The sequence below is a fragment of the Urocitellus parryii genome, chromosome 4 (genome assembly GCF_045843805.1).
Source record: "Urocitellus parryii isolate mUroPar1 chromosome 4, mUroPar1.hap1, whole genome shotgun sequence".
Classification (NCBI taxonomy): Eukaryota; Metazoa; Chordata; class Mammalia; order Rodentia; family Sciuridae; genus Urocitellus; species Urocitellus parryii.
In genome coordinates this window covers 106,027,436-106,044,692 of record NC_135534.1, presented here as the reverse complement: position 1 = coordinate 106,044,692, position 17,257 = coordinate 106,027,436, and the positions used below count along the sequence as shown (strand labels likewise).

The 17,257-nt window shown below is 47.7% G+C and overlaps 3 protein-coding genes across 4 annotated transcripts; 2 read left to right on the top strand and 1 right to left on the bottom strand.

Annotated features, from left to right (window-relative positions):
* The first annotated feature begins 321 nt into the window (after positions 1–321).
* Positions 322–5,125, top strand: Dpagt1 (dolichyl-phosphate N-acetylglucosaminephosphotransferase 1). 2 transcript variants are annotated; one of them, XM_026403460.2, is made up of 9 exons: positions 322–691; positions 1,047–1,167; positions 1,327–1,540; positions 1,795–1,941; positions 3,051–3,135; positions 3,587–3,775; positions 4,081–4,168; positions 4,335–4,490; positions 4,569–5,125. In XM_026403460.2, exons 1-9 carry the CDS (start codon positions 531–533, stop codon positions 4,632–4,634), a joined length of 1,227 nt encoding a protein of 408 aa, XP_026259245.1. In that variant the 5' UTR covers positions 322–530; the 3' UTR covers positions 4,635–5,125. The 2 variants fall into 2 exon arrangements, with proteins under 2 accessions (XP_026259245.1, XP_026259246.1); XM_026403461.1 differs by lacking the exon at positions 4,569–5,125 and having other exon boundaries at positions 4,081–4,187; positions 4,335–4,416.
* An 850-nt stretch (positions 5,126–5,975) lies between these two features.
* On the top strand, positions 5,976–7,438 carry H2ax (H2A.X variant histone). The gene has a single exon (XM_026403465.2). The coding sequence runs from the start codon at positions 6,032–6,034 to the stop codon at positions 6,461–6,463; it is 432 nt and encodes a 143-aa protein (XP_026259250.1). The 5' UTR covers positions 5,976–6,031; the 3' UTR covers positions 6,464–7,438.
* An 834-nt stretch (positions 7,439–8,272) lies between these two features.
* Hmbs (hydroxymethylbilane synthase) lies at positions 8,273–16,715 on the bottom strand. Its single transcript, XM_026403459.2, has 14 exons — positions 16,527–16,715; positions 13,649–13,702; positions 13,258–13,330; positions 12,847–12,896; positions 12,704–12,759; positions 12,278–12,355; positions 12,004–12,081; positions 11,836–11,911; positions 10,291–10,404; positions 9,575–9,613; positions 9,232–9,351; positions 8,996–9,049; positions 8,790–8,876; positions 8,273–8,697 (listed from the first exon to the last, which is right to left on the bottom strand). The coding sequence occupies exons 1-14, from the start codon at positions 16,566–16,568 to the stop codon at positions 8,524–8,526; spliced, it is 1,095 nt and encodes a 364-aa protein (XP_026259244.1). The 5' UTR covers positions 16,569–16,715; the 3' UTR covers positions 8,273–8,523.
* Positions 16,716–17,257: the final 542 nt, after the last annotated feature.

Below are 17,257 nucleotides of genomic sequence, written 5' to 3'. Positions count from 1 at the left end.
ACCTGCGAGGGCGACCTAGCCAAAACTGACGTGGAGAGAGTGTGAGTAGTGTCGAACACGTGGTACAATGAAGGCGTTCATTTTGGAACCGGGCAGGGGGCATTTCCGCCCTGGGATGTACATCTTTAATATAGTATTAGGAGAGTATCCGCTCTTGTTTGTCTTTCTTTAATTGTTTCTCCACTACTCTTGTCCTGACTCTACTCTGGAACAAAAGTGTAGTTTAAATTAACACTTCTGTTCCCTCGCTAGTGCCCGTATTAAAAATGGCGTCGCTTCCTTCCGTGTTGATAGTTCTTTTGCAATCAAGATCCGGGCGGAAACTCTGGATGGGCAGGTGCAGCCGGGCAGAGCCGAGGTTGCTTTGTAAAGCTTTCTGGGGATTCCGAGGGCGGGTCAAGTCAGAGTTGTTGGGTTTTGCTCTGGCTGACTCTGCTTGTGAGGAGCGGCCAATGCTGAGACCTCAGGGCTACTGCCTAGCTTGCCAGTTAGCTGAGTAGGCGGCGGAGCGGTGCCCCTAGCGGGTTAACATGTGGGCCTTTCCGGACTTGCCCGTGCCGCTGCTGGTGAATTTGATCGGCTCGTTGTTGGGATTTGTGGCTACACTCACCCTCATCCCAGCCTTCCATGGCCACTTTATCGCCGCGCGCCTCTGTGGCCAAGACCTCAACAAAACCACTCGGCAGCAGATGTGAGCGGCGGCACACGGTGTCCCGGGCAGGGGATCCGGCGGGCGGGCAGGGGATCTGGTGGGTAGGCTGAGGCGAAGACTGAGGTGCTTGACTTTGCACGCGACCGAGAGCTAACCAAGGAACCCTGGAAAGAGGGAGGTGTTGGAAAGAACTGGTTAGCCTGTGGAAAGGATGGATGGGAGACCCTTGGGTGTGTCAGGAACTGCAGCAGCGGTGCCCTCCTCATCCCCACCCCGCCAAAGAACTGGGAAGAAGACCATTATGGGTTTCTGTAACGTCTGCACTAGTAAGTGACCACGCCCCCTTTCTTCTCTACCCTCCCCCCTTCACTGAACCCTTGCTGCTGGACCACAGCCCAGAATCCCAGGGAGTGATCAGTGGTGCAGTTTTCCTTATCATCCTCTTCTGCTTCATCCCTTTTCCTTTCCTGAATTGCTTTGTGGAGGAGCAATGTAAGGCATTCCCCCATCATGAAGTAAGTGAGTTAATGGGAGTCACTGGCTGGAGCCTGGGAGGTGAAAGAGTTGGGGTTATTTGGACTGGGGTAAGAGGGCTGAGGAACGAACGAAAAGACGGGACTTCTTGTTAGGAGGGCGGGTAGTGTTGCATTATAACATTTCTGAGCCTCCCCCAGTTTGTGGCCCTGATAGGTGCCCTTCTTGCCATCTGCTGCATGATTTTTTTGGGCTTTGCTGATGATGTACTCAATCTGCGCTGGCGCCATAAGCTACTGCTGCCCACAGCTGCCTCACTACCTCTCCTCATGGTCTATTTTACCAACTTTGGCAACACAACCATTGTGGTACCCAAGCCCTTCCGACCAATTCTTGGCCTGCATCTGGACTTAGGTGAGTAGCACTATCAATACTGCACCTGTGGCATCTACTTTATACCCTTCACCGCTGTGAGATATCCAGCACAGCACACTTCCTAGTGCTCCACATTCTCCTCTAAGTGTTCCTGTTCTTCCCCTGTTTACTCAGATCCTTTTTGGTGACTCTTTATCCTATGATGTGTTTTCATTACTTTTCTCAAAAGAATATCCTTAAATCTTCCCTCCCTAGGTGGTATTAACTTCTTTTCATACTATGTCTCCCCCCAGGGATCCTTTACTATGTCTACATGGGGCTGCTGGCAGTGTTCTGTACCAATGCCATCAATATCCTAGCAGGGATTAATGGCCTAGAAGCTGGCCAGTCTCTAGTTATCTCTGCTTCCATCATTGTCTTCAACCTGGTGGAGCTGGAAGGTAGGTGGGATTGGGATAGGGAGAAAGAGAAGTCTTGAGTATTAAGGAAGTTGTCTTATTTATGGCTTTAGGGAATTCAGGAGGAAAAAAAGAAACAATGTGTGAGTAATTATAAAAGATAATGGAGACTATTTACTTTGCAAATAACAATAGAGAGTTATCAAATTTGAGAAAGAAAAATAGCTCTGTCATTTATAGCTGGAGTGGCACAAATAGCAAGGCTGTATCTTCTATTGTACAGAAACAGTTTCACAGACCCCAGCATCAAAATCACTCTCTGACCATGATGGAACACAGCAAAAACCAGACTCTTCCCTCACAATCATGTCTGAGCACAGACAAACCATGAGATACCCACAAAAATGACCAAGAATCCCTCTTAGCATGAGAGACCCTGGCTTCTTTCCAATAACAATGGTTCCTCCTCCTGCTTTTTAGGTTTAAAAAATATATATATCTCTATATATATAAAATATGGTGTATATAATTGTATATACTAATTATATATTAATATATATTAAGATGCTTAATCATAGAATTAGCACAATTCTTATTTCCTTCTACCTCCCCAGAATTATCTAAAATGAATCCTATAAAAAGCCTCTCCTAATACCCCACCAGAATGAAACATATGGTGTGTAGTCTCTATAATCACCCTTTTTATGTTAGTAAACCCAACTTTGACTATCAATGTGTTTCTGGTAGTCTTTGACAGATGGATATCAACAAGTACTTATTAATGTTAAATACTTTTAAAACATGTTATTTAAATCTTGAAACCATTCTGTAACAGGTGTTATCATTTGTCCTATCTTACAGATGAGGAAAGTCACTTATGTGACATGGAAGATCACATAGCTAGGAAGTAAAGCTGGTATTCAAACTGAAGTCAGAATGACTAAACCAAATTTAAGACATTAACCAGTTTTTGATTGCTTCCATAAAATGGTAGAACACTTTAAATTGCCTGGTGACCTAAAAGGGGGTAATAGATTCTTAAAAGTGACTTGGGTGAGCTGGATGATATAGCTGGGAATACAAACAAAAATAGGATGAGGGCACACAGAAAAGTATGGGTATTCACTTTTCCTTTTTCCTTGCTTCCAAAGGTGATTATCGAGATGATCATGTATTTTCCCTCTACTTCATGATACCCTTTTTTTTCACCACCTTGGGATTATTCTATCATAACTGGTAAGTAGCCTGGTGGATAAGGAAGACAACTATCTGAACACCTGGCAAAGATGGTCCTGATAACAACCTAGCTCTTAATGGAGAGGCTAAATCTATGCATACCTTCATTGACTGTTTTCTGGGTCTTCAGATAGTAGCATTCTGTCACTTTTCCCCGTGTTGCTAGAAAAGTCGTGGCTTTGACACATGCCAGTCAAGTACTCTACTACTGAGCTACACAGCCTGATAGTATTCTGAAATTATTCTCTGCTGAGTAAAAGTTGGGGATGTATGCTATGGAGCCCCCAGGAATAGATGAATTCAGGGCCTTGGGTCCTGCAGAGTGGCTGTGACAACTATAGCCTCCTCTCAAAACTAGGGTCAGGGTGAGCTCACTGCTGAGAGTGTGTGATGTGGGAGAGAGTATTGGTAATGTCTCTTGCCACTGGTTCAGATGTTCTTTCCTACACAGGTATCCATCGAGAGTATTTGTGGGAGATACCTTCTGCTACTTTGCTGGCATGACCTTTGCCGTGGTGGGCATCTTGGGACACTTCAGCAAGACCATGCTACTCTTCTTCATGCCACAGGTGTTCAACTTCCTCTATTCACTGCCTCAGCTCCTGCATATCATCCCCTGCCCTCGTCACCGTATACCCAGGTAGCCACTTTGGGGCATCATAGCCTTTCACTTGGGATATCTAAAGCCAGCCTATATATTTGCTTTGTAGGCTCCAAGGAAGAACTAACTCTTCCCTTGTAGGTAGCCATTTATAATTTACAAAGCATATTTACTTACATCATTTCATGTAAAGTTCATTGCAGTTCTGATCATACAGCAGAGCCAGAAATAGATCTCAAGTTGTTTGATTCCACATTCAGTGCTTTTCCTAGTAATTAACTACAGGGAGGAGAAAGGTCTTTGACTAGAGGGCCCATCACATGAATCTGTCTTCCCCCCTGCAGACTCAATACCAAAACAGGCAAACTGGAGATGAGCTATTCCAAGTTCAAGACCAAGAGCCTTTCTTTCTTGGGCACCTTTATTTTAAAGGTAACAAGGTAACAAGGAGGTAAGGCCCCAGGCCACCATTCTGAACTCAGGAAATGGGGATCCTAAGTCTACATCAGATCTAAGGGGAGGCTGGCAGTATTAAGTAGATCCCCATTCCTGAAACGTAGGTATTAGCTGAACTTCTCTTCACCTCTGGTCCCTCCAGGTAGCAGAAAGCCTCAGGCTAGTCACAGTGCGCCAGAGTGAGAATGAGGATGGTGCCTTTACTGAGTGTAACAACATGACTCTCATCAACTTGCTACTTAAAATCTTTGGGCCCATACATGAGAGAAACCTCACATTGCTCCTGCTACTGCTGCAGGTGAGATTGAGGGTGGAGTTTATACCTCTTTGTCTCCTGTTCTCCGTGGTTCTTATTCCAGTCCATTTCTCCTTGCAGATCCTGGGCAGTGCTATCACTTTCTCCATTCGATACCAGCTTGTCCGACTCTTCTATGATGTTTGAGTTCCCTGAAGATTGCCCTTTACTATGGCACGGTCTCCAGGGTCCTAACCTGGGCCAATCTTGTGTCCTAGACTGCCTCCAGGCCCAGGCCTCTGCCACTGTTCACTATACTCTAGATTTTGTTGTTGCGTTTTCCTTCACCAGTTATTATCGACTTTCTGGGCCTTTCTAGCCCTCCAATGATATTAATTCTACTTTGGCTATGGTTTTCTTCATCTTGCCACTTTCCCTTTCCATCTGATCTTTGCAGCCTCCTAAGGTGGGATGCAGCAACTATAATGCAGATACTTATAATTTAACATTCAGAGTCCTGACTCAAGGAATATGCTGGGCTTCCAGATAGAATACCAGTCGGTCTCCAGTTCCCTAGCTGACTATATTGGCTGCTAAGGAAGGGCCACTACACAGACATTGATACTTTAAATTAAGTGTTCTGATTAGTAAGGTGGGGGCAGATGCTCTCACTGGTGACAATAAAGAGTTGATTTTTTTCTTGTTGTTCCTTGTAGTATATTTCCTCTATCAGCAGACTAGGAGAGATTGGGAGAGTTTGGAGGTCCTCTTCCAAGAGAATGCTTTATCTCTGACACTTTCTAGCAAGCAGTAAACAGAACTGAGCCCAAACAGAACATGTTGAATAAATATTGAAACACACTTCAGGTGAGATGGAGGATTTGTGTTCTGGCATAGGATGGAACTTTCAAGAGGCCTTATTTCTTTTTTACACTCCCTTTGCCAGATAAGAGGAGGGAGTGAGGAGTGAACAGAACTGGAAGGGAGGCAGGGATAGTTGTAGAGTTGACGCCTTTCCTTTAAAAATCAGGCCAGGGCCTGGGGATGTGGCTCAAGTCGTAGCGTAGCCTGGCATTCGTGCAGCCCGGGTTGGATCCTCAGCACCACATACAAACAAAGATGTTGTGTCTGCCAAAAACTAAAAAATAAATATTTACAAATAAAATAAAATAAAAATCATAGGCCAGCACGGATTTCCCAGGGGCTATCCAGCACTGATTCAGGTGCTACCCTTTTTGGCTTCCGGTTTTGGTCTCTGGCTATAGGGTTTAAATCTCCCGCGCTTTACATGGATTGGCCACAGCCGGAGGTGGCAGGCCGGCTGTGTGCTATCACTCTTCCTCGTCATTTTCCCCGGGCAAAAGGTTTTCAAATTCGACCAATCGCCGGGCGCGCTTTCCCAGCTGAGGCACGTCACGGAAGGGTTAATCGCAACCAACCGGAGGCGCGTATTGGAGAAAAGAACCAATCGAAAGGGCGCGGGGGTGTGCCCTAGGGGCTTATAAGGGCGGCCCTGCGGCGCGCGCGGCAGCAGTTGGACTGCGGCGGGCGGCAGTTGAGAGGTCTTCTGAGACGCTGTTCTTCACTGTTCTACCTCGCGCATTATGTCCGGCCGCGGCAAGACTGGCGGCAAGGCCCGCGCTAAAGCCAAGTCGCGCTCTTCCCGCGCGGGTCTCCAGTTCCCTGTGGGCCGAGTACATCGGCTGCTGAGGAAGGGCCATTACGCCGAGCGAGTGGGCGCCGGCGCGCCGGTTTACCTGGCGGCGGTGCTCGAGTACCTCACCGCTGAGATTCTGGAGCTGGCGGGCAACGCGGCCCGCGACAACAAGAAGACGCGTATCATCCCCCGCCACCTGCAGCTGGCCATCCGCAACGACGAGGAGCTCAACAAGCTTCTGGGCGGCGTGACGATCGCTCAAGGGGGCGTCCTGCCCAACATCCAGGCCGTGCTGCTGCCCAAGAAGACCAGCGCCACCGTGGGGCCGAAGGCGCCGGCGGGCGGCAAGAAGGCCACCCAGGCCTCTCAGGAATACTGAGGGGTGCCCGCGCTGCGGGCGGCTGCCCAGCCCTCCCTATGCTATCACAAAGGCCCTTTTAAGGGCCACCACCGCCCTCACGGAAAGAGCTGAGCCACGTTGGGCCGCTAGGCGTGCGAACCCCAGCGCCCGGCCCCCTCCCCTCGCGTCCCCGCCGCCTCCCACCCTCCCCTCCCCCTCGCCCGCACGGCCTGCCGCGGCGCTAAAGGGCCTTGGTCCTTGTCCTGGCTACCGGGAGGAGGGGTGGGCTGGCGTCCTTCTCGGGCTCGTTCCGGGCCCTTGGGCCGCGGGACTGGGCTGGGGGCGCAGCACCTGCCCTCCTTGGTGAGGGTGACTCAGCCGCCCCCCCATCCTCAGAATGGCTGGTGGGCTGCGGTCAGGCCCACCTTCTGGAAGACTTGCTTTCCGCGTTGACGTAGGGCAGAGGTGGGCAGCCAAGGCCAAGAAGCCGGCAGCCCTCAAGGTGAGTTCCTCAGTTGCTGCAGCCTGGATGTATCATTTCTTCAGCGTGGTGCTTAGCTCTTGCCAGGACTTTCAGACGTTGACTGTTGATTTCCAAGCTTTGAGAGAAATCGATCACTTGTTTTGGTTTGGTGCCCCCTTTATGCCAAGTCCCAGGATTTTCAGTCATCTCCGTCTTCACTCATAGGCCTACGTGGTGTGGCCAGGACAAATCTTTCCTCCTGAGATGACTCCTAGGAAGAAGTTTGCTCCAGTTTGGACATAGAGCTGGTTGTGTGGATAGCAATAGAGTTGTTTGTGCGAAAGAGACTGAAAACTGGGCCTGTCGGGCTTATCAACCCCATTTCCCTTCCAGCCACTAAACTCGGCAATCCAAGCACCTAGATACCAGCACATGTCAGTTAATCTGTGGACTGAGCCTCTCTTGGCTTCTGAACTGGAATTTTGCAGCTAACCCATCCACGACTAGAACCTTAAGTATTGGGGAGTTTCAGATGGTCTAATTTTGTTTATTAAAGGATTCTTTAAAAAAAAAAAAAAAAAAAAAGAAGTGTCTTTTCATTTTACAAGAGTTGTAGGGTTAATAACATGTATGCTTTCTTTCCTGAAGTAGTGGGGTGGAAGAGACTAATATTAAATATGCTGTACTGTTAACTGGAAAAGGGACAAACTAGGATCTGGGGTTGTTTTCTTTTTTTGGCAGTGCCAGAGGCCTCTGCTGTGCAAGTGCTCTACCATTGAACTACACTCTAGGCTCTAAGCCATAGATTTTAAAGCAATTCTCTTGCTTTCTTGGAGCTCCCTGTGAGACAATGGACTTGTTTGAAATCACTGTCAAGGTATAAACATTGAAGAGCTGGGAGCCTTGCCATAACTAATTCCAGCAGCGCCAGCAGCTCCAGAGGCTGAGACTGGAGGATCCCAAGTTCAAAGCTGGCCTCAGCAAAAGGAAGGTGCTAAGCAACTCAGTGAGACCCTGTCTTAAAAAAATAAAAATAGGGTTGGGGATGTAGCTCAACCCACCGCCCCCCCCACACACACAAAAAAAGTTCCAGAACATTGAGCTTCAAAGGTCTTAGACTCAAGTAAGGTTTAAGAGTTTTGCCAGGCATGGTGACTAATGCCCATAATCCCAACAACTCGGGGGGCTGACACAGGAGGATCACAAGTTTGAGACCATCCTCAGCAATTTAATTTAGCAAGGCACTAAGTTTAGTGAGACCCTGTCTCAAAAAGGGCTAGGGATATAGCTCAGTGGTAAAGTGCCTCTGGGTTCCATTCCTAGTTAAAAAAAAGGGGGGGGGGGTATTGGTGGTGGAGGGGCTTTATCTCTTTTCCCCAGACAACCAATTTTCAGAGCTGGTTTATTAGTAGAGTTGGTTACATTCAAAGACTGGCTTGGATGTCTAAAAAGAGATGGCGCCCCATTTAAAGAAGGCAAGGCAGTCATCAATGCCCCAAGGTGAGGCAAGTCCTTGGAAGTCTCAGACCCTGCAGTTCAGTCTGGGGTAATCACTCCCCATTGATCACAGGGGTCCTGAAGGCTAGACATAGGCACTGGAAAGTGGCAATTCAAGCACTTGAACCCCACAGGCCATTTAGTGGACATCATTAACCTGCCGTGCAACATCTAGGATGTTCTTGGCTCCTTTGTTCAGCAACAAGCTGGCCAGGCTGATGCCCAAGTTCTCAGCAGCCAGCTGGGCTCCTCTCGGAATGTTCAGGGCAGTGATGCCTACTAGTTGTGGATCATCCTCTGGGCCATTGTCATACTGGATGAAGGAAGGAGGTGAGATTTGGTGAGAATGACAAGATTACATGCACTATTATTTATTACTCCCTCCTCACCCTCCATTCTTGGTACCTGAGTGGGGACATGGATGGTAGCCTGCATTGTCTCTTGCATGCTTTCTGAGCCATCTAGACTCCAGACTCCTCCAGTCAAGTACAGCTGGGAAAGAAAATGGTTGCTTCAGCATATTCTGAGAGGGAACTGCTTAGAAACCTAGGCTGCATAGGGAGAAATGCCGTAGTCCTTCCCTGTCTTCCCACCCATTTTCCCCTACTTACTTGCCCATCTTTTATCACTGTATGCACTGCTACTGGCACACTGCAGCCTCCTTCCTGCAATGAAAAGTTCCTATGCTTTGACCACAGCCCTCAGAGATACAAAGGACATAACTGAAAAGGCTGCTGGGTCAAGACCTGCATCCTCCACATTCATAACATTCAACAAGAATGAGTGATCACTACATAGCACATCCTGGCTGCCCACCCCCCTCCTCCAGGGCAAGCACAGGTCCTACCAGGTGCCTCAGAAAAGCCCTTTCAGCGATGCAGCGAAGCAGAGTCTCAGGATCATGTAATACACCCACTAGATCCAAGATGTCCTGGTCCTTGGCTCGGACTTCCACAGCCAGGGCCCCCTGATGAAAACACATCAAGCTTGATCTTCGCTCAACTAATGCAGCTAAGGATGGGAACCACCCTTCTGCCTGTTCCCTAGGGTCTTTGGGGCCAGTAGCATCCCAAGGCCCCCTCCCTGAGAATTTTATTTTGAGGAATGCAGATATTGTAGGTTGAGAGACCAGATTCCTTGTTGAGAACAAAGGGAAGGGAGCAAATTAACAAGTGGCTTCTCAAGCTTACCTGGCCTACAGCATACATGCATTCCTCTGGATGTAGGATCTGTGGAAGTAGAACAGGTAGAAGGGTGAGGAGAGGTCAGGGGTGCCCAAAAGCATCCAGCAATGAGATGTACTTCGATTAACATCTAGAAAGCCTGAGGAGGCACAAGCAGGAGTCTGGACTTTGTTTTCCAATCTCCCCATCCTGGGAATCTATTTGCAGCATTAGAGGTCAGGTGGGGCTGAGGCTGTAGCTCAGTGGCAGAGCACTCACCTAGCATTTATGAGCAACTGGGTTCAATCCTTAGCACCATATAAAATGAAACAAATAAAGGCATATTGCCCATCTACAGTGACAAAGAAAAAAAAAAAAAAAAGGAGGAGGAGGTGGTACAGCCAGGCATGGCAGTGCAGTACACACCTGTAATCCCAGCAGCCCAGGAGGCTGAGACAGGAGGAGTGCAAGTTCAAGGCCAGCCTCAGCAACTTAGTGAGGCCCTAAGAAACTCAGTGATATCCGGTCTCAAAATAAATAAATAGGTAAATAAATAAATATAAATAAAAAAACAAATAAACAGGGCCGAGAAGAGAATGTAGCTCAGTTGTAAAGTGCCCTGGGTTAAATCTCTAGTACAAAAAAAAAAAAAAAAAAAGGAGGAGGAGGAGGAAGAGGAGGAGATGGTACAGGAAGGAAGGAGAAACAGATGAACTCAGGGAGGAGAAATTGGAAGCCCCTACCTGGCCCACCCGGTTCTGCCAGCCCATGCGCTGCAGGCCAGCCACAGCCAGGATGATGGCACTGAATTCATGCTGCTCATCCAGCTTCCGAAGCCGGGTGTTGAGGTTTCCCCGCTGCGGAGAGATGCTAAGGACTAACAGAAGCCACATGCTATTTGGATTTCTTTTCTTCTCCATCTACCCATCTTTTAGCTCTCAGCTTCATGACAACAGCTACCATTTACAACACCATGCTGTTCTAAAGTGCTTTCCCATATCAGCTCATTTCATTTTCATGCCAGCCCTGTGCAGTAGATGTGCAGTACTATACAGATGAGGACAATGATACAGAAAGGTTAAATAACTTGCCCAAGGTTACAAGACTCCAGAGAAACCTTCCATGATCCCTAAGTCTCTGTTTAGATGTTCCAGGTAGATGCTTCCAGAGAATCCCCATTTTTACCCATTAAGCACTTAGCATATACCATTTTTAAAATTAGTTTTATAAAACTATATATTCGCGGCTGGGGATGTGGCTCAAGTGGTAGCGCACTCGCCTGGCATGCGTGCGGCCCGGGTTCGATCCTCAGCACCACATACCAACAAAGATGTTGTGTCTGCCGAAAACTAAAATAAAAATAAATATTAAAAAATTATCTCTCTCTCTCTCTCACTCTCTCTCTCTCTAAAAATAAAATAAAATAAAATAAAATAAAACTATATATTCACCAGGCATGGTGGTGCACACCTGTAATCCCAACAAATTGGGAGGCTGAGAGAAGAGGATTCCAAGATTGAGGACAGTCTTAGTAACTTAGTGAGACCATGTCTCAAAAAATAAAAAGAGCTGAGAATGTTGGGTACAGTCGCGCACTCCTGTAATCCCAGAGGCTGGGGAGGCTGAGGCAGCAGGATCTCGAATTCAAAGCTGGCCTCAGTAAAAGCGAGTTGCTAAGCAACTCAGTGAGACCCTGTATCTAAGTATAATACAAAATAAGGCTGGGGATGTGGCTCAATGGTTGAGTGTCCCTGAATTCAATCCCTGGTACCCCCCAAAAAAAGGGCTGGGGATGTTGCTCAGTGGGTAAGTACTTAAGTACCCCTGGGTTCAATCTCTAATACAAAACAAACAAACAAAGCCCACTGCATAGTAAAAAAAAAAAAATCAAAATAATATAGTAGCATATATAAAGTAAAAATGGAAGCACCTCTATGCCCCCAGAAACAATCACTATTCACTATCCCTTTGTATCATCAATGCCTATCTATAGACCTAACTAAAACATAAACTTTTCATCCTACATAAGTAAGGACAAAGTTTATATTATTCATCATTATCCCCAATGTGAGGCATCTACATTGGGCTAAGAAAACATTAAAGGATTGCAGATGGATGGATGGATACATGGAAGGATGGGTGAATGGGTGGATGGAAAGAGTCAGCCTGCTGCCCCTATGGGCCACCTGCACCAGAAGCCCCTTCCACTCTCAGGACTTCCAGGGTCATCTAGGTCTTATCTTCTTCCTCAAGTATCAAGAATCTTGACCCCTCCTTCTAAAGGATACAATACTCTTGAACTCCAGATGTGGAAACTTTCTCTGCAGCTGAGCTGCTCTCCGCAGGGAGCTGGTTCCCACAGTGCTGCTCAGAAAGAGGATTTAAAATTTAACACTAGGCAGCCACTGTTCCTTTCCTGCTCCTCCCACCAGGATGACCATCCAGGCCCCACTCACCTCTTTTCTGGCAAGGTTTCTAGGGTCTTCCCAACAAATTTTGGGTGAAAGACAACAGCATCACAGGGGTTTTCCCGCCTGGAGGAGGAAGGAAGGTCATGGAATGAAGGAGAAATTTCAATTTGAGTCATTTCCATTCTCTCAGTAGCTAACTAACTGGCATATTCTGAGTTTTCTGCCACACTCAAAGCAGAGGACCAAGTCCCAGAGGGAAAAGCAAAGTCTCCTGTGAGGTCTACCCCCTGCTCAGGCCCCTTGCTTCCAGGACTCTTACTTGCAGATGGCTCCAATGGTGAAGGCAGGAGGCAGCACGGTGGGCAGGTCCTTCAGGGAGTGAACGACCAGATCAACTCTAGAGAGATTGGAGGCAGGGAGAGGAGAAGGGGCTGAAGCAGTTGGCTCCTGCCTCAGCTTCAGTAGTGGAGCCAAGGGTAGTTCAGGAAGCAGGCCTTCCCCAGGCCTTGGGACATTTGATATGCTCTCCTCCCCACTTACCTTCTACCCCATTTTCCCAATCACTCTTACATTCCAAGCAGCCAGATGGCTCCAGACCAGGTCACTCTCCTTTTCAGAAGCCCGAACCCCACATATGAGTCCCCTATTTTATCTGGTCCACACTAGCAGCTTTACTGATCTCTGGATCTGTAGCATACTGGGATCCCAGCAAGAGATTGTGCCATGCTGTCCTGTCTCCACTTACTCATTCTTCTCCAGGGCATACTCTAGCTCCTTGGTAAACAGGCTCTTCTCTCCAATCTGCCAGGCAAGAGAGAGCCTCAGAGTGAATCTTTTAGGGCAAGGAAGAATGAAGGGGTATAAGGAATGAAGGGAAGTTGTTGTTACCTTAGAGAGTGCAGTATCAAGAATCTTGTCCCCTGTGGTGGACATAGCAACTGAGAAGAAAATCAACCAATCACATCATTAATCAGCATTTATTGAGCCCCTACTGTGCCCAGTACTGTACTAAAATTAAGGTGGAACAGAGCCACATAAGCTCCTTCCCCACCATCTAACAGGAAGACAGACCCACTCGCAAAAAAAATCCAAGGCAGAAGATATTAAATGCCAAATTAACCCAGACAGTCAGAGCTAGAGATGTTCAGAGGAAAGCCAGCCCTCCAACTGGGAGAAGCCAAGAGGGGTTCTTGGAGACAGGGGCCAGTCTTTGGTGATAAGCAAAGCCAGGAACCCTGTGCTTTCCCCTCCACTAATACTGACTTCCCATTAACTTCCATACATCTCCAGGAAACTTACTGATTTCAAACTGCAGGCCAGGGTATAAGGCTTTCAGCATTGCCACCACACTGTCTGTCTGTATGCGAGCCAGCTGAGGATAAAGATTTGTATTAGTCCTGCCCTTCCCTGGCCACTGCTCCAAGCTCAGATCCTCATAAGGTCAGGGAGATCCTAAAGGGAATGGAATTCTCACCTGGGAAAGAGAAGAGTCTGGACTGGGAGTCCTCTGCACCCTAGCTCAGGATGTAATTTTCTACAGAAATTAATCTGCCATTCCCCACAGGATTTAACCCCCAGCCACCTCATTTCCTCTATGCTGGGAGCTGACCCTCTGGGCCCCCTCAATTTGTCATCCTGTGAGCACCAGAATTTTTCTGACAAATCTCCTCCACCCAATCTCCACACTTACCTGGCTCTTACGGGTACCCACTCGAATTACTTTCATCTTTGAGCCGTTTTCTTCCTGTTGAAAAAAAATCTCTGGGTTACAGTCCCCTCTGATCCTTATGTTCCTTGTCCAAGAACCAGACTCACTAACTCTGAAGAAAGAAACCTCAGTCTCTGGCCTGTGTGTGGCTGGCTGAGCCTCAGAGTGGAGAAATACTTCAAAACTAGTCCCTTGACCTTCCTCAGTACCTTCTTCTCTATACAGGATCCAGAGGGAAGCAATGGTAGGATCTGCTACTACTGTTGTGGCAGTAACCAGGACACTGAGACTCAAAGCCCACCCTGGCCAAGTCAATTCTCAGTGGGAGTGCTGTACACAAACATGTGGGTAAAGAGATAAGGCCCATCAGCCTGGCCAAAGGGAGGGTGGAGCCTCCAATTGGTTGGGCAGGGCAGCTGAAGTCACACATCACTGGAGTACAGGTTTACGATCCAGCACAGTGCAGGCACTCCAGAAAGCTTCAGTGCCACCAGATGCTGAGAACTACTTAGAAGCTGCCACACTAAGGGTCCCTTAATCTGGTTGGAATGCACCTACTGGACTTGGGTCAAATGATCTAATGTACAGTCTGCTAGGCCTCTTATTGGGTAACATTGCACCATCCCACCAGGGCCTGTTTGTTCATCTATGAAATGATGATGTAACTTCTCCCTCAATATCTATAAGACTATGAGGCTGAACTGCCTAACATTCATTCATCAAGAGTGCTCCCTCTGGTCTCATCAAGTAAATGTTGGGGTGTCAGATCTCAAGCCAAAAACTCAATGGGAGGCTGGGTATGGTGGTGCATGACTGTTAGCAGCTCAGGAGGCTGAGGCAGCAGGATCACGAGTTCAAAGCCAGCCTCAGCAAATGTGAGGCACTAAGCAACTCAGTAAGACCCTGTCTCTCTATTTTTTTTTTTTTAAAGAGAGTGAGAGAGAGGGGGACAGAGAGAGAGAGAGAGAATTTTTTTTTAAATATTTATTTATTTTTTCTTAGTTCTCAGCGGACACAACATCTTTGTTTGTATGTGGTGCTGAGGATCGAACCCGGGCCGCACGCAAGCTAGGTGAGTGCGCTACCGCTTGAGCCACATCCCCAGCCCAAGACCCTGTCTCTAAATAAATAAAATACAAAATAGGGCTGGGGATGTGGCTTAGTGATCAAGAGCCCCTGAATTCAATCCCTGGCACATCCCTGCCCCCGCCAAAAAAAAAAAAAAAAAACCCTCAATGGGACACACTTCTTCCTGTCAGGCACCTTGGATGAAGGTATTCAGTGCCAAGCAGATAAAATTGGGTTCTTTAGTGTGAGTCAGAGGTTCTATTTCTTTCTACATCAAACAGGAGCCACTGTAGAAACGTCAATTTCCCCTGTTCTAGGATCTTCATCCTATGAAGTTCTTTTGCAGTCAGACATCTGGTTCCTTTATTGTTGGAGGAGGTAAGAGCTTGGTGTTCTTGGACTCAAGTCTATTCCACTATGATCACTCCTTCAATAAATCGGCTCTGTAAGGCCCCGTGCAAATTTGGCTGGGCTTGAAACAGGACTCTAAAATTCTACCATAGGAAGCCCAGAAAAAGGAATCTAAGGTCCCAGAACTGCAAAATTCAAGCAATCCCTCAAGTTACTGAATCTGCAAAACTTATTCAAGTCAAATTGTTCCATTAAAAAATACATATTTGCAGCTGGGCACACTGGAGTATGTCTGTCATCCCAGAGACTCAGGAGGCTGAGGCAGGAGCATTGCAAGTTTGAGGTCAGCCTCAGCACCTTAGCAAGACCCTCAGCAACTTAGCGATACCCTATCTTAAAACAAATAATAAAAAAGGACTGGGGATCTTGCTTAGCAGTGAAGAACCCCTGAGTTCAATCTCCAGTACCAAACCACACCAAGCAGGTTTCAGTGATTCCCACTGATAGTACCAACACTTGGGAGGCAAAGTGGGAGGATTGCTGGAGGAGAAGTTTGAGACCAGCATGGGATGAACAGCTAGCTCTATTGCTTTTGCATATTGTTGCCTTCACAACAATTCTACTAGGTAGACAGGGCAGGCAATTGTCGAAGGATGTTACAAAAGCAAAGGCTGGCACTGAGAGGTGAAATGATTCGCTTAGGGTCACACAGCTAATAATGGAAAGATCAACTTTTTCCTTCTAGCTCAGTGTTCTGTCATGTCTGCACTAGCAAAGAAACCCATTGCTCACCCTCAGACTGGAAAGAAGGAGATAAGCAGCCGCCCCTTTTGTCTTATCTCAGGCATGCAGTAGCCTCCATGGCTCTGTAGTCTGCCTGTGCACCAGCGCATGGGTAGGCAGTCAAGCTAAGAATGGGAAGATCCAGGTTGGAAAGACAAATCCCCAGTCTCATGAGGCTGGGTGACTGCTATAAAGCAGAAAGGGACAAGGCTCTACTTCCAAGGCATTTGTGCGCAGTTCGGAGAATTGGGGATGTGCTCTCCTTTGAATCAGGTGCGAATGTTTTCCAAGGTGGCCCCACTGGCCTGTATCTTATGAAAGAACGCTGCTTATGTAGATGAACTTCACCCGTGCTAGTTTACTAACCCTAGAGCCAAATATACAAGGCCTAGACGGAAGGAGCAAGGATAAGTCCTCAAGGATGAAGGTTCCACGGCTGACAGTACTTCCACACCTAACCCTTCCCCCACTCCTCACTGATTTTTCCCTTTTCTTCCAAAAGCTAACCTAGCTACTGGCCCTTTAAAAAACCATAGAGGAAAAAGATGACGGAAAGCCATTCCAACCAATAGACAAAGGAGGATGGCAACCTCTGGCCAATCGTTGCATGGCTCTACCGGAAGCCTCAAGTCTTGCCGGTCACCCGCTCAGGACTCACCGCCGTTGCAGCCGCGTTACTCGCGTTACCGTTGCCAGACATGACTCCGCTCAGGAAGTTGGGCGGGTGGTGCCCCTAAAGTGCCCTGAGGTCCGTGGAGGCCAGGATCTCGAGCTAGCGGGAACTGGGGACACGTGGGCCTGAGCTAGTCCCACGGTCTGACTACGGGACTGCTGAAGGTTCAGCGTCACGTCCGGCGCCTTCCCTCGAAGGGGAGGTACCTTCCTCTGGAGGGGAATTAGAATGATTACAACAGAGCCCAACAGAGCCGCCTTCGCCGCCACTGTTCTGCGGGCTCGCCCGGAGCGTGAGTTCCCTTTCGCCCCGGGTGGCTTTCCATTTTGAGAACCAGGCCTGCCACGTCTTTCTGAATCAGGAGTATTGATGGTCAGAGGCTAAGAGAGGCTTCCCAGTTTTACCTATAAACTGCCTTTCGCCCCCGTAAGGATAGCCAATTAAACAGGAGTTAACCATGCCCAGGAGGAAAGGGAGGATCTGTTAACCCTAAAATGTCCAGTATGACTAAATACCGGGTACTTAAGCAAGTTACCATGCCCGCTGGGCTGCATTTATCATAGACAGATAAAAGGGCTGTTCCCAAAGGCTTCTCATTCAGAATTTATAGTTTCCTCTCCCCAGCAGTGGCACAAGCAATTCGGACAGTTTAGGTGATACTTCCTCTGGTTAAACTTAGCTTTGCTATAACCCTGAAGTAGTCATCATTTCTGTTC